The 26,420-nt window shown below is 39.5% G+C and overlaps 1 protein-coding gene across 1 annotated transcript in view; it reads left to right on the top strand.

The window, feature by feature from the left end:
- LOC137658173 (twinfilin-1-like) overlaps positions 1–23,897 on the top strand; it is a 36,790-nt gene extending 12,893 nt beyond the window's left edge. The window contains exons 4-8 of the mRNA XM_068392855.1: positions 8,553–8,715; positions 10,676–10,747; positions 18,422–18,587; positions 23,309–23,455; positions 23,728–23,897. Coding sequence (XP_068248956.1) covers positions 8,553–8,715; positions 10,676–10,747; positions 18,422–18,587; positions 23,309–23,455; positions 23,728–23,882 — 703 coding nt within the window. The 3' untranslated portion in view covers positions 23,883–23,897. The remainder of the gene's footprint in view (positions 1–8,552; positions 8,716–10,675; positions 10,748–18,421; positions 18,588–23,308; positions 23,456–23,727) is intronic.
- Positions 23,898–26,420: the final 2,523 nt, after the last annotated feature.

Raw genomic sequence — 26,420 nt, 5'->3', positions numbered from 1 at the left:
GATTTACGATTGAAGATAAAAAGAACCCATTAGAATATTCAGTATTATGTAGCCATTTGAAATTAAATAATAGTAGTATTAATTGTTTTTTTTACTCAACCATTTAATTAATATCCCTACTTTTAACTATAATTACGAATTATAAGCATAAAGAAATTATATTAACTTTGAAAAATTATCATTAGTGAAATGACCGCTCAGGGCAAAAAAAGCGTGATTATCGTACAGCAGCCTATTGCACACTTGCGCCTAGTGGCCGTGTTTACGTGTGGGAGTGTCATCATGGGTATACAGTACTATACTGTAATTTTTAACTATTGCTAGATACGTACTGTATCAAACCTTGAAAACCCTTTTTTGTTTTTTGTATCTATAGGAAATAATTCTACATCATTCGGAAAATACTGAAAACAGTAAGCTATGCATAGTACAGTAGTAAATACTACAGTCATAGAAAATTATCAAAACTTTAACAACTTTTTATTGTTTTATTTATCCATAAAAGAAATTTTGTACAGTATTTTATAAAAAAAATCTATAAGAAGGATTTCTTACAGTATTGTTAAGATAAAAGCTACAGTATATATATATATATATATATATATATATATATATATATATATATATATATATATATATATATATATATATATATATATATATATATATATATATATATATATATATATATATATATATATATATATGTTTTATATATATATATATATATATACATACATACATACACACATACATACACACACACAGTGTATATACAGTATATATATAGCTAAAAAGCTAGAAATGGAGTGAAAAAAAAATTGACGGGTAGGTTGCTGTTTGCCGCCATGATGTGTTTCGAAATATACGAATTTCCAATTACACGAGGCCTTTCATCGACCAAATTCTCGCATAATTCGGGACCCTACTGTAGGCTTCTTGAGTTTTGTCAAGATCTGGGGATTGTGATAAATCTGGAGAAGTCTGTCCTATCCCCATTTCGGGTATTAGTCTACCTGGGAATGGAAGTAGATTTGCACCTCGGGAAAGTGTTTTCATCAGAAGACAGAATTTCTTGGGCTACTTTGCACTGCCTTCCCTTTTACTCAACAGCCTTTTCTTCCAGCTCGGTAATGGCAGATGATGCTGGGACATCTGGCCTCACTAGAACGCCTGGTCCCTGGTGGGAAACTCCGTATGAGAAACCTGCAATGGGACCTGAAGACATCTTGGTCCCAACATCTGGACGATCCCCAGAGGTTGATCCAGGTAGGACCCCACTCCAGGAAAGACCCTCTCTGGTGGTTAGACTAATTGGACCTCAAGGAAGGGTCTCCTTTGGCAGTACAGTAGCTCCCCCGGAATTCAGGTTATTCACAGATGCTTCCACTGAAGGATGGGCATTGCACCTCAACCAATGGTTAGTATCAGGAGAGTAGTCAGACATCGATCGTCTTCAGCCTATCAGTTTTCTGGAAATGAAGGCAGGGAAATTGGCTTTGCAGCATTTTCAACATCTGCTTTGGGGACACTCGATGGTGCTGAAGAGCACAACACCACCTTAGTGTTCTACATTTGGAAGAAAGGAGGCAAAATCTCACATCAGCTGGAAAAACAATGCGATCCCTCTCTCAGCCCAGTTCATCCTGGGCAGAAAAAAACATCATAGCAGATCAGCTGAGCCGGACTCATTATGGGTGGATAGTCTTTGAGTCCTCAGATAGCAACAAGAGTTTTGATGTTTTGGGGTTCTCCTAGCATCGATTTTTTCGCCACCTCATTCAATGCAAAACTTCCAGTATACTGCGCTTCAGTCTCAGACCTCATAGCAACATTCGAAGACGTCCGCACATTTCTGCCATTTTGCCACTGAGAAGAATTTTCAACAGGGTAAGAGAAACACCAAACCTCTTGTTAACCCTAGTAGTCCCAATGTGGCCGTACTGAGAGGGTGTTTTCAGACCTGCTACAACTGCTAGTGGAGTCTCCCAGGAAACTCCTGTACCTTTCACATCTGATGAAGCAGCCTCACGCCAAGATTTTCTACAGCGCAGTACATTCCCTGCATCATCACGTATGGAGGTTATTTAGCATCTATTCTCAAGGGGGGCTTTCTCTGGAAAGTGCCCGACAGATGTCTGGATACCTCCAAAAATCCTCAGTGTCAGTCTACTAGTCCAAGTGGGCTGTTTTCTGTGGTTGGTGCTGTGGGAGGAGTTCATCTGCTTGAAACCACTCTACCCTTGATAGTTGATTTCCTGTTTTACCTCGGTAAGGGGAGGGTACTTTTCTGTTTCTGTGGTGAAAGGCTATTGCTTAGCCTTGAGCAAAATCTTTAGATGTAAAAGAAGTGGTTTCTTTTTTGGAGTAGATTTTTCTATGTATACAATGCTTTGAGCAGTCTTGTCCTCAAGTTGAGGTTAACCTGCCAACTTGGAATGTCATCAAAGTTCTTAAGTTCTTTGAAGAGGGCCCTATATGAACCTCTCAACCGTGTTGGATAAGGATCTGCCTTGAATACAGTGTTCCTTCTCCCCTTGGCTTCTGCCAAGCTGTTAAGTGAACTATGTGGAACATCACCCATTCAAGGGGGTGGAGGAAGTCTCTAGGTTTCATCCCCGAGTTTATTACAAAAATCCAGAATCCTGCTTCATTGTATCCAAGGTTCTTTTCTTTTCAGGTAATCTGGATTAGCTTTTAATGTCTGTTGGGGTGTTACGGTGTTATCTTAAACACACCAGGGTTACCAGACCTCGCCTGCAGAACCTGTTCGTGAGCACAGGGAGCACCAAGAAGGTTACAAGGAACACCATCTCCTTCTGATTTCCAGGTCCCTGGAATCCTCAGCAGTGGTTTCTCGCATCAAGGCCCATGACATGAGAGGCATTGCTGCCTCCTTGGCCTTTAAGAAAAACTTTTCTGTGTCACAGGTTCATAGGGCAGGGATCTGGAAGAGACATAGCACCTTCACAGCCCATTCATTACCTGAGGGATGTGACTCAAAGGACCATGGACACTTTTACACTAGGATCTATAGTAGCTGTACAGCAAAGGGTTTAGCTTCTTTGGCTCTTAACAAAACCAGTATCACCAGATTGAGGCTGAGGTTAGGTTTTAGTCTGAGATTAAAGTGAAGAGTGACTGGCTTTCTTTTTCTTTCTATCTTACCGTCTTTTTGAGTACAGCATCATAACTCACTAGTTGGACTCAATCTGAGATAGGTTAGCTCACTTGTTTTCAGTTACAGGGTGTTTCAAACATGTTTGAGTCTGTTTCCCACATTTCTTACAGGGGGAAATGTGATAAACCGAGCAAACATATTACTTTTTCATTAGCAGTGCAGTGTTGCTTTGAGTTCAGCTCAGCGAAGCTCAGCTCCAGTCTTGCCTTATACCACTTGCACGGGCCGTGATTACCATCAACTTGATCTGGTTTCGCGAAGTGTAGGAACTCTGGTGGTCGCATCTAATGCTAAGCTTGAGATTCCTGGGTTTGTTTTCCTCCCTCCTAAGGATGAGACGCCATATAAGTAAAGAGTGATGGTTTGTATGCATATAGACACAAATGGGAAAGTTTAAAAGTACAGTAATTTGTATGATTCCTTTTTAGGCAAACTTGAGTCGTTTACTCAAACTGTCCCACCATCATCACCCACGACAAGTCTCAGCTGCAATTTAATTGAGGTTGCCAGTTGTTTACACCTCGTTAAAAGTTTAACCCTTTTACCCCCAAAGGACGTACTGGTACGTTTCACAAAAGCCATCCCTATACCCCCATGGATGTACCGGTACGTCCTTGCCAAAAAATGCTATAAAATTTTTTTTTTTCATATTTTTGATAATTTTTTGAGAAAATTCAGGCATTTTCTAAGAGAATGAGACCAACGTGACCTCTCTATGACAAAAATTAAGGCTGTTAGAGCAATTTAAATAAAATATACTGCAAAATGTGCTGGGAAAAAAATAACCCCCTTGGGGTTAAGGGTTGGAAATTTCCAAATAGCCTGGGGGTTAAAGGGTTAACTGCCGTATTCCAGCGTTCACTGTTATTTTACTCCATATAATTAAAGAACTCAGGTTTGTATAGGTACGAAAATACAAATTCCTTTATAATTTGTCATTATTATGGGTATTTAATATTTCACAGTGCTATTAAATTGCTTTACATTTACTTTAATCAATCAGACCAATTCACCTATTATGTCTTTGTATGGTTGGTATATGATTGGATCATGAGATTAGTTGTTATATACAGTATAGACTCATTTACATGTAGAGTAGAAACATTTACTAGTAATATCACAAATAATTTATCAGAATATAGTATAACATTTTTTTAATTTGTAAAGATTTTCATTTGTTTTCTGTGTAATCTCTATAAAGATGGCCCTGTACATATCCAGGTTTTAGATATTCATACAGTTTTGATAACTCATGGATTGAATGTGTTATAATATGTTTCTTAAAAATCCCAATAAGCAAGGCTTGAAGTTGCCTTGCACCATGCACTGTACAGTAATTTTAAGTCTCACCCAAATTAAGTGCTTTGTAAGCATACCATTCTACTGCTTTTTACCCCAGTTTCCCAACAAATCTTGTTTGAGCAGTGTTTGGTTAGCATCTTTATTTTGCTTCTTGTGAAGTTAGCAAGCTTTGTTTTAGTTAAGTATCTAAAAATGCAGTTATGTGATCAAGAGAGCAATCTCTTATTGAAGGTTAAGGGGGTACATAAAAAGGCCAGCTCTGAAAGAGTGAATAAAAATTATAAAACTATTAAAAAGTTTTATGTAGTGTGACAAAGTAGGCCACAAGTTTGGTTCAATGGAAGAGAAAATAGCGAGGGTTGATCCCCTAAGAAACTTCACACCACATCGTCTTCATCATGCAAAGGCTATCATGACGAGGAACCATGGTTACAGAGTGTGTTAGTGCAGGGTGTTTGAGAGAGTTAGAGTGATTTTCACTATTTTGTTGTCACAATTGCAATTTTATGCAGTATTTTATTTCAGACCATTAAGCAAAATAATTCAAGTCTAAAAGAAAGAAAAGGATATGTTATTTTTACTGATATGTACTATTTACTTAGGCATATAATGGTTGTATCTGTACTGATTGTGTCAGGTTTTTTTATGCATTGTGTGTGCTCTATAGATAGTACGGTACTGTGTGGTAACGTCCCTGACCGTTAATCGTGAGATTGGGCTTCGAGTCCCGTTCAAACTCGTTAATTCCTTTGGTCGCTGCAACCTCACCATTCTTGTGAGCTAAGGAGGGGTTGTTGGGGAGCTTATAGATCTATCTGCTGAGTCATCAGCAGCCATTGCCTGGCCCTCTTTGGTCCTAGCTTGGGTGGAGAGGGGGCCTGGGCACTGGTCATATGTATATATGGTCAGTCTCTAGGGCATTGTCCTGCTTAATAGGGCGATGTCACTGTCCTTTGCCTCTGCTTTTCATGAGTAACCTTTAAACATTTAAATTGCAGATCATTTACGTTATTGGATTAGCAGTAATCCTCTTAAAATACATTACTCATTATATACAGGAGAATGTATTTACAGTAGAACCTCGGTTTACGAACGAGTCCGCTTACAAATTTTTCGGTTTACGAAGTGACTTTCTCTGAAAAATTCGTCTCGGTTAAGGAATATTGTATCGGTTAACGAATTTAAATTTCCCTCCCACGCGCCGTTTTTTGTGGAAAAGTGTTAACGCCGCGCTTCCTGATCGCATTTTTCATGGAAATAACTTAACGACAGCATCTCACAATGGAGTCACGTGACTCCTCCCACGCATACCTACCACCCCCTAAACCCCTTTATTACCCCCTTCACTCGTTCATTATCTCAGTATCCGCTGTCTCGATAGCATACATACTTAGTGAATTCGTGGACGATTTCTTTGTGATTTTTACACGTGGTTTGTGATTTGTTTTATTTTCACTCATTTGTGATTACAGTACTGTACTGTGTATTATTGTGATAGACAATGGCTCCTAAGATGTCGAAGAAGGAAAGCTGTAAGAAGAAGCTGATGATAACGATCGAGATGAAGAAGGAGATCATCGAGAAGCATGACCAAGGCATGCGTGTGAAAGACATTGCTAGTTTTTTCAATCGCTCGCAGTCGACGATATGCACAATATTAAAGAAAAAAGAAGAAATAAAGGCCGCTAAAGTAGCTAAAGGTGTATCGTCGTTGTCAAAACAACGGCCACCTATTCTTGATGACGCAGAAAATTTATTAATGGTGTGGTTAAATGAAAAGCAGCTCGCAGGAGATTCAGTAAATGAGAACATGATATGCGAGAAGGCAAGAACCATTTACGAGGACTTGGTGAGAAGTGAGCCAGGCACATCAGCAGAAAAACAAAGTTTTAAGGCAAGCCGTGGTTGGTTTGAAAAATTCAAGAAGAGAACGGGTATCCATAGTGTTGTTCGGCATGGCGAGGGGGCCAGCGCCGATACGAAGGCAGCAGAGTCTTTTGTGAAAGAGTTCAAAAGGCTCGTGGACTCCGAGGACGTTTCCCAACAGGTGTTTAATTGCAATGAGACAGGCCTCTTTTGGAAGAAAATGCCCAGGAGGACCTATATCACGGCAGAAGAAAAGGCCCTTCCTGGCCATAAGCCCATGAAAGACCGTCTAACCCTGCTGTTCTGTTCCAACGCCAGTGGGGATTGCAAAATTAAACCTCTCCTGGTGTATCACTCGGAGAATCCACGAGCCTTCAAGAAGAACAATGTGCAGAAGAAAAAGTTGCACGTCATGTGGCGTTCTAATACGAAGGCTTGGGTGACAAGGATCTTCTTCGTTGAGTGTATGAACGAGGTTTTTGGTCCCGAAGTCAAGAGATACCTCCTGGAGAAGGACCTCCCACTCAAAGCCTTGCTGTTAATGGACAATGCTCCTGCCCATCCTCCAGCCATTGAAGAGGACATAGCGGAGGAATACAAGTTCATTAAGGTGAAGTTCGTACCCTCCAACACCACTCCAATACTCCAGCCCATGGATCAGCAAGTGATCTCAAATTTTAAAAAACTTTATACCAAAGCTATGTTCCAGCGCTGCTTTGAAGTAACAGAGGGCACCAACCTTACCCTCAGAGAGTTTTGGAAGGATCACTACTCCATCTACAACTGCCTGACTTTAATTGATAAAGTCTGGCAAGGAGTCACCAGGAGAACCCTCAATTCCGCCTGGAAGAAACTGTGGCCCGACGCCGTTGCAGAACGGGTTTTCGAGGGGTTCGAACCCAACCAGGAGGAAGCAGTTGACGAGGATATTGTGTCCTTGGGCAAGGCAATGGGGCTGGAGGTGGACACGGATGACATCGACGACCTCCTGCAGGAGCATAAGGAGCAGCTGACCACCGAGGAGCTGAAGGACCTGCACGAGCAGCAGCAAAGAGAGGTAATAGAGGAAATCTCATCTGAGGAGGAGGGAGGCACTGCAAAATCACTGTCATCGAGTGAGATAAAAGATTTTTTAAAGAAGTGGGAAGATGTGAAAAGTTTTCTTGAGGAAAATGTCCCGAATAAGGCTGAAACAGACCGTGCAATAGATTTATTAGTCGATAATGGGGTGGGTCACTTCTAAAAAATTTTAAAGAACAGACAAAAGCAGGTGTCTATTGAAAAATATCTTGTGAAGGGGGAGAAAAGAACTGTGAAAGACGACGACCAAGAGTCTCGCAAACGCAAAACCAGTGATAGTGAACGCCATTCTCGCGAGAGAACTCCAGTCAACGTTCCTGAAGTTCTCATGGAGGGAGATTCTCCCTCCAAGCAGTAACCCCCTCCTCCTCCTTTCCCTCCTCTCGTCTCCATCAAGCCAGCAGCGACACTCCTCTAAGGTAAAGTTCAGGTTTACTGTGCATGCATATCCATATTTTCATCATTAAATGACTGCAATATTTTAATAATTTTGTGTAGAGTACAGTAGAGTACTATATGTGTAAGGAAAAATTTGTGAAAATTGGTTTTTGTAGATGGGTTGAACTAATTATTTCGATTTTATAACATTCTTATGGGGAAATTCGTTTCGCGATACGAATTTTTCTGTTTACGAGTTCGAATTAAGAACTAATTAAATTCGTAAACCGAGGTTCTACTGTATATTACTTTATTTAAAGAACTTTAAGCGACGTAGGTTTCGAGATCTGTGGGATTACGGAACCAATTCCATGCATATGATGGTGACCAACTGGTCAAATTCCTTTAAATTTTTGTTTGCTTTGTAGCTTCATAATGTAATATGTGTCCTCTGTTACGAAAACTAAGCACAGGTTTCCAATAGGAGGAAAAGTGTACAGTATATTAATAACCTTTTTTTTTTTTTTTTTTTACAAAAATTCTCTTGTTTTCAAGAATGGGATTTAGTCAATCAGTAGTTTCATAAAATTTGACACTATTTTCTTCCAATTTGTTAGAAAAATACTGTATTTTTTTTTAGGCTCTTGAATACATACACTATACAGTACAATATTGTATACTGTACTTAAATTAATATGTAAATTATGTTCAATGCAATTGTTTCAAAGATATTTTTTTATTTTAGGTTAGATTCAGAGGCACATGGTGGATATGAGTGGCTTCTACTCTGTTGGTCACCAGATGACTCTCCAATTAGGGAGAAGATGTTATATGCGTCTACCAAAGCTACTCTTAAAAAGGAATTTGGTGCAGCACAAATCAGTGATGAGTTATTTGGCACAATAGAGGTAATGATGCATCAATTATTTTTATTGGTGGATAAATTATACAATATATGATACTTAAAACTGTAATGTAGCTATTTGAATACAATACTGCATTTTATTTCTGGTGAACTGTTCACAAAGTCCTGTCCACATAGGCCGAGGCTAGCCTACTGGTAAACATCACATAGAATTCAAGGTAGTATAAGATGGCCCCCAATTTTTAAGGGTAAATTTTGGGCTTTAAAGGTCGTCTATTATGCAGAAATATACTGTAAGGGTTGTACTTTATATTCAAAATTAATATTTTTTATATAGTGTATTACTGTATTTATAAAACAAATGATTCATGATTGGAGTGTGCTTGTAAGATTATGAAGCAAATGTATTAGCTGAGAGTTGTGGTCTTCTTAGGCAGAAAAATAATGCAAGATTACAAAGGTTTTTCTTTGTTGAGGGGATGAATAATGGGAAAGGAGTGATAGATATGACAGTAATTGGTACCAACCATTAGGAAGGCTTACAAGATAATGGTAAAGGATAGGATAATGGGTGATAGCATAGAATACGAGATGAACCAGGAATTGCAGAAAATTAGAATAATGCTATTGAAAATCTTAGTAGATTGGATTATAAGATTACTGAGCTCACTGGAAGGAATTGGTTTTAAATATCAGGGGAAAGATAGAGAAAATTGATGAATAAGTATTTGAACAGCTATGTTGAAAGGAAACCAAGCTGGAAAGGAAATAAGGAAACACGTAGAATAGTGTATGTGAATTTACCATCAAGCAAGAGAACTCTATCCTAAGACTGGGGAAGACCATGGTACAGAGGCTACGGCACTACCCAAGACTAGAGAACAGTGGTTAGATTTTGGAGTGACCTTCTCTTAGAAAAGCTGCTTATCATATTTAGTCTCTTTTACCCTTACCTAGTGGAAAGTAGCCACTAAATAATTACAGTGCAGTAATTAACAACTTGAGGGAGCAAGAATTCTTTGGTTATCTTTGTGTTGTCATTTGTACAAATACAGATCTTATTTGGATACGATTGGCTAAGTTGCTCCAACTGGGGATAGAGAATCCCGAGTTGGAGCAATTTCCTTGTTGATTCATTTTTGCTGATAAGATACCGGTGTGTGTATATACAGTACAGTATTCGTACAGACATATGTCAACTCGCATCAAACATCCTTAGAGACCTGCAGATTTGTGTCTCATTACCAATGAGTCCTGTCTGGTTGTGAACACGACATTCACACTTTGCCAAGCTTCTTGGTAAAGAAGGGGTTAAAGATCAATGGTTTGTATTATTATTATTATTATTATTATTATTATTATTATTATTATTATTATTATTATTATTATTATTATTATTGTTAATTGCTAAGCTACAACCCTAGTTGGAAAAGTAGGGTGCTATAAGCCCAGGGTCCTCAGCAGGGAAAATAGCCGAGTAAGGAAAGGAAACAAGGAAAAATACAATATTTTAAGAACAATAATAACATTAAAATAAATATTTCCTATATAAATTATAAAAACTAACAAAACAAGAGGAAGATAAATTAGATAGAATAGTGTGCCCAAGTGTACCCTCAAGTAAGAGAACTCTAACCCAAGACAGTGGAAGACCATGGTACAGAGGTTGTGGTACTATCCAAGACTAGAGAACAGTGGTTTGATTTTGGAGTTTCCTTCTCCTAGAAGAGCTGCTTATCATAGCTAAAGAGTCTCATCTACTCTTACCAAGAGGAAAGTAGCCACTGAACAATTACAGTGCAATAGTTAACCCCTTGGGTGAAGAAGTATTGTTTGGTAATCTCAGTGTTGTCAGGTGTATGAGAACAGAGGAGATTCTGTAAAGAATAGGCCAGACTATTGTTTATGTGTAGGCAAAGGGAAAGTGAAAAATACAAATTGTATAAAATTTGTAGTAATTTGTTAGTGTATTTTGAAATACTGATTCTTGCTCTTTAAAACAGGATGATCTCAATTTAGAGGGCCTTCATCGGCATCGTAAATCAGCTTCAGCTCCAGTTCCATTAACAATGAGGGTAAGTTTGCCAGCTGTTTCTTTCTAACTCTTGCCAAGCTTTGACTCAATCTTATTACTTGCTTACCTCAATTTGAAACATACTTCCCAATCTCTATCTCAGCAGTCTGGGATTTGAAAAAGATATGTGAATTTTGTACCAATTTTGTAAAACTGTTGATGCTATGCAGTTAAGATTAATCTTGCTTGATGTGCTGTTTCTGACTGAATTAGCCCTCATGTTGCATTGTTAGAACCTATTACAATGGATAAATGGCAATCTTTGTCGAGGGATATATCTACTGTAACATATGAAAGTAGATTGAACACTGTAAGGCTATTGCACTTACCATTAGAAAAGAGACATAATAACTGTACATGTACTGCATTGTTATCAAGTTGAATAATTGGAGATGCTATGTAACTTAGTTACTGAAATTTCTTGATGGCTGCCCCCTCATGATCATGTTCAGTACATAGTGTACAGTATATAGAAAATGAAGAACAAGTACATTAACTGTAAAACATAATTTGAAGCTATTCTGATTACAGTAAGTTACACATGAACATGCACAAATCCTGTAATGAAATTGATCAAAACCTTCACTATTTCATCTCTTTCTAATAGAGTATTTTTAAATATTAAACTTAGCCGGTGAATATATAATAGCTGACGTCTCGGACGGCTCGACAGAAACCCAAAAACTCGCGAGCGATCGCCGTGAAGGTTGCGGGTGTGCCCACCAGCGCCGACTATCGGCCAGATACCGCATATACTTGTAAACAGCTCCAGTTCTTCTCTGTCGGTCTCATCGACAAGTTGATTCCGCTCGCTGTTGACCTTGAGTTTTCGTCATTTTTGGTGAAGTACTTCATTTTGGTTGTTTGAGCTTTCGCTGTGACGGGTGTTTTTCTCTTCAATTAAAACTCTTGAACCCTTTTTTGGCTAGTGTTTATTGTTGATGACTTTGGATTTGTTTCGGATTTTCTTTGACTGTTCAATATGGCTGACCCTTCTCCTATCCCTGGACCTAAATTTCGCAAATGTAATGCTAGGGATTGTAACAAACGTCTTCCCAAGGCCTCTCTCGACCCACATACCGTGTGTTCTAATTGCCGGGGTAAAACCTGCCAATTAGGAGATCGGTGTGATGAGTGCGTGGTCTTGTCGGAATTCGACTGGCTTGAATTTGATAAATATTCTCGTAAGCTGGAGAGAGATAGGGTGAGGAGAAGCTCCTCTAGGTCGTTGGAATTTTCCTCCTCCCATGCCCCTGAACCTAATCCTTCCCCTGTAGTAGTTGTTCCTGAACCCTCTACTAGCACTCATGAACCGTCCATGTGGGATATGTTGCTTGCCATTCAAGCTTTAGGCGAGAAAGTTGAGTCCTTAGCATCGGACCGTAACCAACTTATGTCCGATGTGAATTTATTGAAGTGTCAGAGTGCCAAATCAGAAAATCGTGATAAAGTGATAAGTGCGCAAAGTGTAATTAGTGTTGCGACCGAGGGTTCGTCTGTTCGGGCTTGTCGCTCCCCTAGTCCGAGACCTCTTTCAGGCTCCCCTGCACCAGGGAGAAGTAATGTCGTAGGACTTAAGGGGACGAGAGGCTTTAACCAACGTACAGACGTTCCCTCTTTGGTATCGGGCGTTTCTCGTAAAGATCGCCCCTACCATAAGACGAGCGAGGCTGTTTTCTCCTCGTCATCCGAAGGCTTTCCGCAAAAGAAACCTTGGCGCAAGGTTTCTAGACCCTTGAAGCGGAAGTCAGTCCCTTCAGGACAGGTCCAGCGTCCTGGCTGTAGCCATTGGGACAGCTCTGACCCTTTGCAGTCGTCGGAAGACTGTTCTCCTATTAAACGTAAGCGTTTTACGGGGTCCGAGGGTCTCGGTAAAGGCAATGTTTTGCCTACACAGACGTTACCATCGTCTCGGCCCGTTCCGACTCCCGTTGATCCTAAATGGATTGTCCTGCAGGACATGCAGACTAAGCTTGCCTCCCTAATAGGAGAGTATAAAGCTGAGCAGGTTCACGATGATCCTTCGCTCCGTTACGCTGATCGAGACTGGCCGTCAGCCGCCCAAACGAGCTTTTACTCGCCCTTTTGAAGTTACCGCTTTGAAACGTGATGTCGGTAGTTTGTCACGTCAGTCACGTGACTTGGATCCTCCCTCGCTGCAGTCCCGTGTTGACTTTCAGCCGCTGCCGCAGTCTCTTGTTGACGTTCAGCCGCTGCCGCAGTCTAGTGTTGACGTTCAGCCGCTGCCGCAGTCTCGTGTTGACGTTCAGGACGTTCGCCAACCAGCTCGACTTGACGTTGAGCGTCAATCACCGCAGTCTAAGGTTGTTTTGACTGCTCAGTCTAGGCAGTCAAGGCAGTTCCTACGTGACGTTGAGCGTCCATCAACTCCTGTTGTTGTTGTTGGTCAGTCACGAGGCTTTCAGTCCTTTCAGCAGCAGCGTGACGTCGCTTCCTCTACTACTACTGCTGCTCCTTTGCTTGTGGACATTGCTTGTCAAGCATTGCCACCGCGGCAGGTCTCTCCTTTTCATGAGACTCGACAATTGTCGGACGAAGTTCCTTCAGATGAGGAAGTTGCTGATCCTCCGCCTACTGATATTCCTTTGGGCATTTTATCAGACGGAGAAGAGCCTAAAGCTGCTCAACCATCTATGGACTTTAAGAAAATCATGATGATTTTTAAGGATCTTTTCCCAGACCATTTTGTAACTTCTGCTCCTCGTTCGCCTCCGTCAGAGTTTGCGCTAGGCCTAGCTGCTGCGAAGCCTTCTTTTACTAAGCTAGTGCTCTCTCGCTCTTCTAATAGGGCTTTCCGTTTGCTAGGCGACTGGTTGATCACCAGGAGGAGTTTGGGGAAGACGGCCTTTGCTTTCCCTCCTTTTAAACTAGCTTCTAGAGCGAGCGTCTGGTATGACACAGGAGAAGTTCTCGGCTTGGGAGTTCCTGCCTCTGCCCAGGGAGACTTCTCAAGCCTCGTAGACTCTCCCCGTCGCTTGGCCATGAGACGCTCTAAAGTTTATTGGTCCTCCTCGGACCTTGACCATCTCCTTAAAGGGGTTTACAGGGCCTTCGAAGTTTTTAACTTCTTAGATTGGTCTCTAGGAGCATTAAGCAGGAAGATCTCGTCGGCCGACCAGGATGTTTCCGTGCTTATTATGTCCTGCATGGACAAAGCCATCCGTGATGGCTCCAATGAGCTCGCCGCTACCTTTACAGCTGGAGTCCTGAAGAAGAGGGAGACTCTTTGCTCGTTCCTTTCGGCAGGAGTAACTCCCTGTCAAAGGTCGGAGCTTCTCTTTGCCCCCTTGTCATCTGCCTTGTTTCCTCAACAGTTGATCAAGGATATTGCGGCCTCGCTGGTGCAGAAGAATACACACGACCTGATGGCTACTTCTGCTCGTAAGGGTGCTCCTTCATCGTCTTATGTCGTAAGACCCAAGATCGATACCCCAGCGACTAGGTTTATCCCGCCCTTTCGTGGCAGAGCCCCCAGCAGGGGAGGCGCTCGTGCCGACGGTAAAAGAGGCAAGAGGAGAGGATCCAAGTCCTCCCGTGGCAGAGTCTGACTGCCCATGTCCTCAGACAGCGGTAGGGGCCAGACTGAACAGCTTCTGGCAGGCCTGGGAGAAGAGGGGTGCAGACCAAGAGTCTGTGTTGTTGCTCAAGGAGGGGTACAAAATACCTTTTGTACGCAGACCTCCTCTAGTAACAGTTCCTTTAGACCTCTCTCCCAGGTATCGAGAGGAGTCAAGGAGACAAGCTCTACATCAGCAGGTGTCTCTGTTGCTAGAGAAGGGAGCGGTGGTGAAAGTCTCGGACCTTCAATCACCGGGATTTTACAACCGTCTCTTCCTAGTACCAAAGCATACAGGAGGTTGGAGGCCAGTGCTGGACGTCAGTGCGCTCAACGTTTTTGTTGTAAAAACAAATTTTACGATGGAGACCACGAAGTCCGTCCTAGCAGCGGTCAGAGAGGGAGACTGGATGGTCTCTCTCGACCTGCAGGATGCGTACTTCCACATTCCTATACACCCAGATTCTCAACCGTATCTGAGGTTTGTTTACAGGAATGTGGTGTACCAGTTCCGAGCACTGTGCTTCGGCCTCAGCCCTGCTCCTCTCGTGTTTACGAGGCTCATGAGGAATGTGGCAAAATTCCTTCATTTATCGGGAATTCGAGCCTCCCTGTACCTGGACGACTGGCTTCTCAGAGCATCGTCCCGTCATCGCTGTCTGCAGGACCTTCAATGGACGTTGGGTCTGGCAAAGGAGTTGGGACTGTTGGTGAACTTAGAAAAGTCTCAACTGAATCCCTCCCAGACGATTCTCTATTTGGGGATGGAGATTCGCAGTCTAGTTTTTCGGGCTTTTCCGTCTGCCACCAGGATAGAGCAAGCCCTGCTCAAAGTCCGCCTCATGCTGAAAAAAGACCGTTGCTCAGTGAGAAGTTGGATGAGCCTCTTAGGGACTCTGTCATCCCTGGAGCAATTTGTCTCACTAGGGAGACTTCACCTTCGCCCTCTCCAGTTCCATCTAGACTCACACTGGAACAAGAGCAAGACTTTGGAAACTGTTTCAATCCCAAACTCCGAGCCAGTAAAAATGTGCCTGAACTGGTGGGACAGCAACATAAGTCTACGAGAGGGTCTGTCCCTGGCGGTCAAGAACCCAAACCACGTGTTGTTCTCAGACGCGTCGGATTTGGGTTGGGGAGCGACTCTGGACGGTCTGGAATGTTCGGGTCTTTGGACGTCGGATCAGAGGAGCATGCACATCAACTGCAAGGAGCTGTTGGCGGTTCACTTGGCCTTGACGAGTTTCGAGAGTCTTCTACGAAACAAAGTGGTAGAAGTCAATTTGGACAACACCACAGCCTTGGCGTACATCTCCAAGCAAGGAGGCACTCACTCCCACACACTGTTCGTCATCGCAAGGGACCTCCTCATCTGGTCAAGAGATCGAGGCATCTCCCTGTTGACAAGATTCATCCAGGGGGACTTGAACGTCTTGGCGGACTGTCTCAGTCGGAGAGGTCAGGTGATCCCCACAGAATGGACCCTCCACAAGGACGTGTGCAAGAGTCTTTGGGTGACTTGGGGCCAACCCACCATAGACATCTTTGCCACCTCGTTGACCAAAAGGCTCCCGACCTATTGCTCTCCAGTCCCAGATCCAGAGGCGGCCCACATAGATGCTTTTCTACTGGACTGGTCTCACCTGGACGCGTACGCATTCCCGCCGTTCAAGATCATCAACAAGGTACTGCAGAAGTTCGCCTCTCACGAAGGGACAAGGTTGACGTTGGTTGCTCCCCTCTGGCCCGCGAGATAGTGGTTCACAGAGGTACTTCAATGGCTGGTAGACGTTCCAAGGAGTCTACCTTTAAGGATGGATCTCTTACGGCAGCCCCACGTAAGGAGTCTTCATCAAAGCCTCCCCGCGCTTCGTCTGACTGCCTTCAGACTATCGAAAGACTCTCAAGAGCTCGAGGATTTTCGAAGGAGGCAGCCAGAGCGATTGCGAGAGCTAGGAGAGCATCTACCATCAAGGTCTACCAGTCGAAGTGGGAAGTCTTTAGGGACTGGTGCAAGTCATCATCCATTTCCTCTTCCAGTACCTCTGTAGCCCAAATTGCAGACTTTCTCCTGCATCTGAGAAATGTTCGCTCCCTCTCTGCTCCCACTATTAAGGGCTACAGGAGCATGTTGGCTTCTGTGTTCAGACATAGAGGCTTAGATCTGTCCAATAATAAAGATCTCCAAGATCTCCTTAAGTCCTTCGAGACCTCTAAGGAGCGTCGTATGGCAACTCCTGGATGGAACTTAGACGTGGTCCTAAGGTTCCTAATGTCCGACAGGTTTGAGCCATTACATTCAGCCTCCCTGAAGGATCTCACCCTCAAGACGCTTTTCTTAGTGTGCTTGGCTTCGGCTAAAAGGGTCAGTGAGATCCATGCCTTTAGTAAAAACATCGGCTTTTCTACAGATAAAGCCACATGTTCGCTTCAGCTTGGTTTCTTGGCCAAAAATGAACTGTCTTCTCGTCCTTGGCCTAAATCTTTTGATATACCTTGCCTATCAGAGATCGTAGGCAACGAGCTTGAAAGAGTACTGTGCCCAGTAAGAGCTCTTAAGTTTTATTTAGCTCGTACCAGATCTTTACGAGGTGGATCTGAGGCATTATGGTGCTCAGTTAAGAAGCCCTCATTGCCTATGTCTAAAAATGCTTTATCGTATTTTATTAGATTTTTAATCCGAGAGGCTCATTCTCACTTAAGTGAAAGAGATCGTTGTTTACTTAAGGTCAAGACGCACGAAGTAAGAGCGATAGCAACTTCCGTGGCCTTTAAACAAAGTAGATCTCTGCGAAGTATTATGGACGCGACCTTTTGGAGGAGCAAGTCGGTGTTCGCTTCATTTTACTTAAAAGACGTCCAGACTCTTTATGAGGACTGCTACACACTGGGTCCATTCGTTGCAGCGAGTGCAGTAGTGGGTGAGGGTTCTACCACTACATTCCCTTAATCCCATTATCCTTTTAATCTTCTCTTGAAATGTTTTTTAATATTGTTTTGGGTTGTACGGAAGGCTGAGAAGCCTTTCGCATCCTTTATGATTTGGCGGGTGGTCAAATGTCGTTTCTTGAGAGCGCCCAGATTAAGGGTTTTGATGAGGTCCTGTTGTATGGGTGGTCGCCCTGGATATAACAGCTCCTGGGAGTCTTTCAGCATTCGAGAGGATGGCTGGGCTTCGTGAGGAAAGCGGACTAATAAGGCAGAGTAATCGTCAGAGTCAGCTTCCTTACCAGGTACCTATATTTATTTGGGTTTTGTTATGATATAACTGTCAAAAACTCTAAGCATATACACCTTTATTGTATTAATACTGGTCTCTACCCACCACCATGGGTGTGAATCAGCTATTATATATTCACCGGCTAAGTTTAATATTTAAAAATTATATTTTGATCATAAAATAAATTTTTGCATATACTTACCCGGTGAATATATAAATTAAAGGCCCTCCCTTCCTCCCCGATAGAGACCCAGCGGAATGAGAAGAACTGGAGCTGTTTATAAGTATATGCGGTATCTGGCCGATAGTTGGCGCTGGTGGGCACACCCGCAACCTTCACGGCGATCGCTCGCGAGTTTTTGGGTTTCTGTCGAGCCGTCCGAGACGTCAGCTATTATATATTCACCGGGTAAGTATATTCAAAAATTTATTTTATAATCAAAATATCATATTTTAGCCTTGAAAACTTTAGCTCATCCATTTTTTCCATGACTTGAGAGAGGGGGTTGAATTGTCCAAGTAATCAGTCGGTCATCCTAAAGTTCAATAGAATTTTCACAAACATACGTGTGTTTAGTAGTAAGGTATAAAAATTTATATTTAGTAGATATGAACAGTATTAAAGATAGTTGATTTTATTTTTGTATATTGTTACAAGCATTAATTTAGTCATTTTAGACTACTGTTATAAAGAACCTCATATTTTCTTGTATGTAGAATATTTTTTTATCTTTATTAACTTGATCTCAAAAAAAATTTAATTGATTGTTGAAATGTAATACTATAGTATTACTGAAATATTTTATATTTGATAACCATTCACATAATTGTGTACTGTAGTAAAAACCTCATAATAATGTTTTAATTTTTTTTAACAGGAAGAAGAGATGAAAGAAATCAAGAAATTGGAAGTTGGTGTTGATATTAGTGTAGATACCAAACATCAGACTCTTGCTGGTGTTGCTTTCCCTATAATGCAAGATGCTTTAAATTCCATCAAACGCTTTGCAAGTGGTGAACTGCAGTATGTGCAAATGAAAATTGGTATGTAGTTACAACTTTTCATGGTTTATACCATACTTTTGCAGTGTTGATGTTAATTTTAGTTTTTAATATCATATTAAAGATAACCTGGGGAGGTTGTATTGCCATCAGTGCACCTAGTAAGGCATACTGTAGCCACTGTCCTTGACCTACTTACAATCATGCTTTGAGTTTTGTTAGGGTTCAACTTCGTGCTCCATAATTTTAGTTAGATCTATATAAAAGGGATTCAGCAATACCAGTAAAGAGTAGCATCATGTGCATATGCAATGAGCTTGTTTTCTGCGCCAAACCACATAATTTGTATATATAATGAAAATAATGGGCCAAGAACACTACCCTGAGGAACAACATGTATCACATTCCTATGCTCAATATGGTGCCCATCAACCACAACAATTTGCAATATATTACTTAAAAAATCAATAATGATGCTATGAAAAGACCCACCTACTGCTAAGTGCCATATGATTAAAATGGTTATATGTAGCACTATAATCAAGGCCAATCATACTAACTTCCTTACCACAAGCAAGAGATTTATGTACAGCATTGGAAATTGTGAGGAGTGCATCACATGCTCCAAGACCTTTGCAAAAGCCAAATTTCAGACTAGGTAACAGTCTTTTTGTATGACGCAACCCCTTTGTCTTCCCAGTTTTTTTTTTTTTTTTATCTTTCTTTTTTTGTCTACCTCGCATTGTATCAATGTTTACCCCTTCTGCATTGGTTGGTTCTGGTGATTAAGTGAGGAATAATATGATATACTGTAAAAGGTCTTGGATCCATCTCCAGGGTTTTACAATAGGTGTTTTTTAGTCCCCAAAGTGTTGTAAGATTATAGACCAGTCCTAAATGTTTTTGAGTTTAAATAGATTTACAGCTCTTATCAAGTTGTCTGTAGAAACACAATCAACTGTCCTGGAGCAGGTAGGAAAAATGAATGCATGTTTTTTATGGACTTGACATATGTACACTTTCACATTCATATTCATCAAAGAGAAAGAATATAATTCAGTTTGTTAGCTGTTCGAAGGTTTTCCAATTCAAGTTCTTTTATTTTAGTCTCAGGAATGTTTCAGCAGGATAATGACTCCCATCTTCAGATAGGGGAAATTTCTGGGAATTTGGGTTCTTTCATACCAGGACGACTGGCTGTTTTTGAAGGCTTTGTTAGAGAGAATTTGGTTTCAACCGGTGTAGCTACTAAGATTACTTTGGGGAGTTCATTTCGACTGCTGAGGATTCTTTTTGAGTTGTTCTGTCGTCTTATGTTGGATTAGCTCGTATGGATCAAGTCTCTGCCAGTTCAGATGTTGATTAGTCTGGCTTCTTTAGATAAGTTTATTCTGCTGGGTTGCTTAAAGAGGAGTTTTCCAATTTCATCTCATTCAGAATTGGAATAGGGTCTATAAACGATTTGTATTCTGGTGATGCAGAACCAACTTCAGCTACTGAATTGGTGGGATGATCTCGTCCGTTATCCCCGGGAGTGTTCCTAGAAGTAAGGGTTCCAGAAGCTCGCTTCACGAATGCTTCACACGAAGGATGTGGCCCAACTCTAGACTATCTCCATATCTCAGGGAAGTGCTCGAGCACAATCAGTTCTTCGTTGCATGGTATTTTTATCAGTGTTCAAGGTACTTAAGGCTCACAAGTCAATGATAATAGGAAAGTGTGAGGCAGTGTTTACAGAACAATCGGCAACATTGGCGTATGTTAATGATAAACTGAATCACTATCTCAGATAGTGGATATTTCCTTGGACAAATTATTATTATTACTGTATTAGTAACCAAGCTATAACCCTAGTTGGAAAAGCAATATGCTATAATCCCAAGGGCTCCAGCAGGGAAAAAGGGCCCAGTGAGGATAGGAAAAAAGGAAATAGATAAATAATCAAAATAGAATATTTTAAGAACAGTAACATCACACTAGATCTTTAATATATAAACTATAAAAACTTGAAAAAAAACAAGAGGAAGAGAAATGAAATAGAACAGCATGCCCTAGTGTACCCTCAAGCAAGAGAACTCTAATCCAAGACAGTGGAAGGCCATGGCACAGAGGCTATAGAACTACCGAAGACTAGAGAACAATGGTTTGATTTTGGAGTGTCATCCTAGAAGAGCTGCTTACCATGGCTAAAGTCTCTCTTCTGCCCTTACCCAGAGGAAAGTAACCACGGAATATTACATTGCAGAAGTTAACCCCTTGAGTGAAGAAGATTGATTGGTAATCTCAGTGTTGTCAGGTGTATGAGGATAGAAGAGAATGTATAAAGAGTAGGCCATACTATTCTTTGTACGTATAGGCAAAGACAAAATCAGCCGTAACCAGAGAAAGGGATCCAATGTACCACTGTCTGATCAATCAAAGGACCCAATAACTCTCTAGCGGTAGTATCTCAGTGGGTGGCTGGTGCCCTGGCCAACCTTCTACCTACAAATGTGTGGGAATCCTTCTACCTCTCTTTATTCCAGGGAAGTTGAATGTCTTAGCGTATCATTGATAAGGAAAAAAAAAGTCTTTCAAACAAGTTTCTTTCACTGGTCTATAAATTTCGAATTGGTGGGAAAGACCAAACCTGGACATGTTTGTGTCATTGCCCAACAACAGATAAAAGTGTTATGGTCACCTGCTCCAGATCCTTTACCATAGAAGGTGGATTCCCGGTTGCAGGGGAGGGTAAATCAGGATCTTTTGCGTAACATGATGACTCTAGTGGCTCTCTCTCTTTTACTCATCCAGAGAGTGGTTTGCTGATCTGTAGGCTCTGTTGTTGGAATGTCCAAGGAGCTTGCCGGACAATTGGTTTCGAGGTCGGTACACCCAAACCTGTATGCGACACATCTAACCGAAAGGAAACTCTACTGTATTTTCTGAGACAAAGGGTTTTTTAAGTCCTCTTGATTGTCTGTTTTAGGTCCAAGAGACAATCTACTAATGGTTTGTATCAAAGGCAATGGAACTTTTATTTTGATGTATAAATCAGGGAATGTTTCAGTTTTAGTTAACATTGTTTTTGCATTTTATTTTTCATAAAAGGAAACTGTCCATTTCACCTATTGAGAGCTTTAAATCCTTGCTGAATACCATACCTGAGCTACTAGGGTAGTAACTATATACTTTGGGTATTATCGGAGATGTATTTAAGTCTGTTATTATTGAGACACCTCTAATTTTCAGAACCTAGATGTATTATTGCAATATTCAAAGGTTTCTCATTTGAAAGACCTTTCTGTGAAAGTTCTCACTGTTAGGAATCTCTTTCTGTTAGCTTTAGTACCAACTAAACGCACTAGTGTACAAAAGCTCTTTCATAAAATGTAGGTTTTTTTGGAGAAAATAAGACTTTTTATGAAGAACACTTTTAATATTTCCTTTTTTGGAAAAGTAAGTTGGATAAATGTCAGAGAATTGATTTGTTTGCCTTTCAGAGATCTTGTCATTTGGACAAGACTTAACATAATAGGTAAAAGGTTCCTAATTTATTTTGTGGGGTTGGGATTTCGAATCTTCCTTCTTCCAGAAATGTTATGTCATTTCTTGTTAAAAGTTTTGTTACTGGGGCTTATAGAAACTTAGATCCAAGTCATGAAACACTTGAAGGTTAGGGTTTGTGGCATTAGAAGTGCAGCTACATCTCAATTTTTGTAGGAATCTTTCTTTAAAAAGTCTTAGCAATAGATCAGCGGTGTACCAAGTTTGCTTTTACAAAGATTTATCTAAGAGAAACATGGTTTACTTATCAAGATTGCTTGGCTGTGAGTGCTGTAGTAGCTATAGGGAATGTAATTATAATATTTTTTTAATTGGGCCAGTATAATAAAGTTATAGTATTAGTTTTTCTTTTGAAAATGCAGTGTTGGGTAATTTACATAAGTGTGTAGATTGGCTGTAAGGTATGCATTTGGTTCACAATCAGGAGGCTCGAGTTATAACAGATTTTATTTGGTGTTTATATATTACAGTGTTACTAAGCCAGAAGTTGTGTCTCATGTGTTAGATACATTTATTAGGTTAAGACTTTACATTTCCTATCTCTTTTCCTTCACTGACCTACCTCCATCACAGTGTGGGAATCAGCATTATGGTCATCAGGGGAGTTTGATAAAGATAAATAATTTTGATGAAGAAATTTATTATTTTTATCCTTGCCTGATGTTCGTAGATATACCTCCCATCCTTCCTTCTCACTGACTGGTGATTTTAAGAGTATAATAATTTGGTTTCGACTTTGAGCCTGAAAAGCCAAAGAAGTGGTGGTGTACCAGAGGTGAGGTTATTGCCATTAACTGCCAGATTGTTTCAGTACAGTACTGTAATAGATGCCTAAGCCTATTGAAAGTAAAGAAAACAGGAAATTTTTAGTTTTAAGGTATGTTAAGATGGAAACAAGCTTTGAAAGAGCAAGGTTTATGAACATCAGGTGTGTACAAAAATAATGCATTTTATTATGAGAAATCTATTCTTTTTATATTCTATATACTGAAGGGTTATTACTTTTATCATTTTATATTTACATTTTTGGACATCAGAACCAATTACAGTACTGTAGTATGCAATAGTGTATTAGATACATTCTCTGAAGTACCCTTTACTGTATGTAATATGAATTGTCATATTTTACTATGTTAATACAAGTATATTGTAGAAACTTTAAGACAAAGTAAACTAAGGTTCTATAATTAGCAAACACTTTAAATATTCTTGGATAGATATGGTAGCTGAAGAAATTCAACTGGATAGTGATGCTGCATCGCTTCCTATTGACAAACTTCCTTCCTGTATTCCGGATTCTGCTGCTCGATATCATCTGTACCGATATGACCATAATTATGAAGGAGACTTTTTCCATAGTGTTTGTAAGTGTAAAATGTACTTTCTGTAAAGATAGATTAACACTACAGTATACGTATACTGTAGTACTGTACTTTGAAATACTTTATTATTTTGGTTAAATGTGTTCGTTAAATGTTTTGAAAATATAACACCATACTCAATAATTTATTATTATTTTCAAAATACCTTATTGTATTTATTTTTATATTAATGATGCCCTTTTGAAGAAACAATCATCACAATAGTGCTTTTTATATTTGATTTGCTTTGAGCTCTGAGAATATCTTTATTCCAGTATTCATCTACTCCATGCCTGGATACACCTGCCCCATCAAGGAGAGGATGTTATATTCTAGCAGTAAAAGTCCTGTTATAGACCTCCTCGAAAATTCCATAAATATAGAAATTGCCAAAAAGGTAAGAATTTATCATCCAAGGGCTTTATGTTGATGTTTTATATTGATACTCTATTTGCTTATGTGATGATGCAGTTTGATAATGATCAGTTTCCAGAATCGTATAGGAGTTCACTACAATCCACAGGCATTTGAAAGCATATTTTCATCACGCTGTGCAATGCATGCTGTAGTCCCCTCCCCCCTTACATGAGACATCTTAATAGTTTAAAAATAATAGATTGCATTATTAAAGAAAATTTAGTTTTTTTTTTTTGTATAATCTGGAGTTTTCATATATTTTGCCAATATTTTCAATGCAGTTAAAAGAGAATGAAAGAGAAATTACATAAGTTGAGGTTTAAATTTTCTGTAAGCGGAGTACTTCAATCAAGACAAGCTACTATATTACTTATGATTTTTACTAGACTCTTGTCTTCAAACAAAGTTTTCTTGTGGTTACCTTCCAGAAACTCTGTAAGGTTTGGTGGTTAACGATATAAGTGTATAATCACGTACAACTATTTCGTGGTCAGTACTTTATCACAAAAGGTCCTCCATATTTTGAAAGTTTTAGGTTGAATACCAAAATTAGTGCAAGTTTATTTGAAACTTTAAATTTTGTTCATGGTTTCCTGAGACCTCTCAATAAAGGCTTACATACAAAAGTTGGCTTTTTTTGTTGAGTAGATATTTTCTGAAGATCTCTTAGTGTAATTTTGTATCAAAGAAAAAAGTTTGTAAAACACTTGGAATTGTTGCATTAGGATGTAGGTACTTTGTACTGATAAAAAAAATTTCTCTCTCTCTCTCTCTCTCTCTCTCTCTCTCTCTCTCTCTCCTCTCTCTCTCCTCTCTCTCTCTCTCTCTCTGTGTGTGTGTGTGTGTGGATTGAAGCTTTTGCTCTTGAAATCACATTTCAGAGCATTAATTATTTGGGAAAAATTTCTTTAAAAAAAAAATTATTTTTTTTATTAAAGTGGAAAGATCAGACAAAAAATAAATACAGTAGAAAGAGATATTGAGATGCTTTTTTATATATTTTTGCACTCGCATTTCTGTATAACAAGTCATGCAAGAAATTATAATTCAGTATTTATTGATAATTTGTCATGTTTTTTCAATTCCTAAGAAAGTAGTTAGAGGTAAATACTGTTAGGAAAAATACAAATTGCTTAAAATTTGTGATTTTTAGAAACTGATTTTTGTGTTGTTGAATAAAACTTGAATGCCATTGCATATGTAAGAGGAAAAAATGCTCTAAATTTTTCTTGTCTGATTAGGCACTAGAACACTGTGAATGTTATATCATCAGGACGTTCAGTTGATTATTTATACTTTATTTACAAGATTGAATGCACCTCTGTAATTTTTTTATGTATTGATGTTATGAAAATTTTCCTGGAACTTTATTTAAATTTGGGCATTTAAACTAAAATTCATGATTTAAATAATTGCCTGAAGTTTTTTTTCCATTTTTTTTATGTCTATCCTTATTCATAGATTGCTTTTATGTCTGGTTTACAAATTTTGCCTTTGCCATGTTTCATGTAATGCAGACTTTAGTATTTTGTAGATACTGTACCTACGTTTACATATGCTTAATTTTTTCTATATTTTGCCATCTTTTACCCACCTGGAAATAATTGTGTTTAAGGCCAAGAATAAAAGTTCTGTGAACATCATTTGATTATATGATTCTTACTTTGGGGGTTGGGGGGCAGCAGGATGAAATTTTTTAAATTGTTGGAGGACAATTCTAGTAGGCATTTCTAAATGTTTTGACGGACATCTATTGTAAGTATAAAAGATGAAGGCAAATAAACACCCCAGATGATGGCAGTGCAGTGGATAGTAGTGAGTCCTCCTGTCTTACCAATCTAGTTAACTGTAGTTAGGGGAATGTTACAAGATTAGTATGGCTATGGTTATACTGTATCATTACTTTTTCATAGGTTCAGGATATTTGTGATTAGTTGTAGGTGTATCTGTAAATGCCATAAATAAACTTGAGTAAAAAAAAACTTACTTTCTTGTTGATTAAAGATTGATATACAGTATACTGTATACATGTTTAGTTCTAATCTACTCTTATTGGTCCAAAGTCTTTAGTTTTATCAGGGGATTTTCAAATATTTTTTTTTTTTTTCACTTTTTTTCTGTCTTGGTTTATGTATTTTTGTTTATATATATTTTGTTTATTATAGATTGAATATTTCATTAGAATTAAGAATGGAAAATTGCAAAAATGTTATAGTTTCTGGCTGATCAAATATTCTGATGTGTGAATGTTTTTTTCATCTACCGTATTTGATGGCCTATAAGACGCACAGGCATATAAAGAACGCACCCTCATTTCGTCAGGTCAAATTCAGGAAAACAGTTTTCAGTGTATTTAAGCATTAGATTGTTGAAAATAGTCTAACTGTACATGACATAAGGAGAAACATATCGTATATTTCCGCGCATAAGACGACCATTAGTGTATACTTAAAAATCCAAAATATATTAAATAAAGACTACAGTATTTGATATAATGATTTTGCTAAACACGAACATGGAACCGGAACCATTGATATGTTTACGTTTTCAT

The sequence above is a fragment of the Palaemon carinicauda genome, chromosome 19 (assembly GCF_036898095.1).
Source record: "Palaemon carinicauda isolate YSFRI2023 chromosome 19, ASM3689809v2, whole genome shotgun sequence".
Classification (NCBI taxonomy): domain Eukaryota; kingdom Metazoa; phylum Arthropoda; class Malacostraca; order Decapoda; family Palaemonidae; genus Palaemon; species Palaemon carinicauda.
This window is presented reverse-complemented; position numbering and strand designations above follow the sequence as displayed.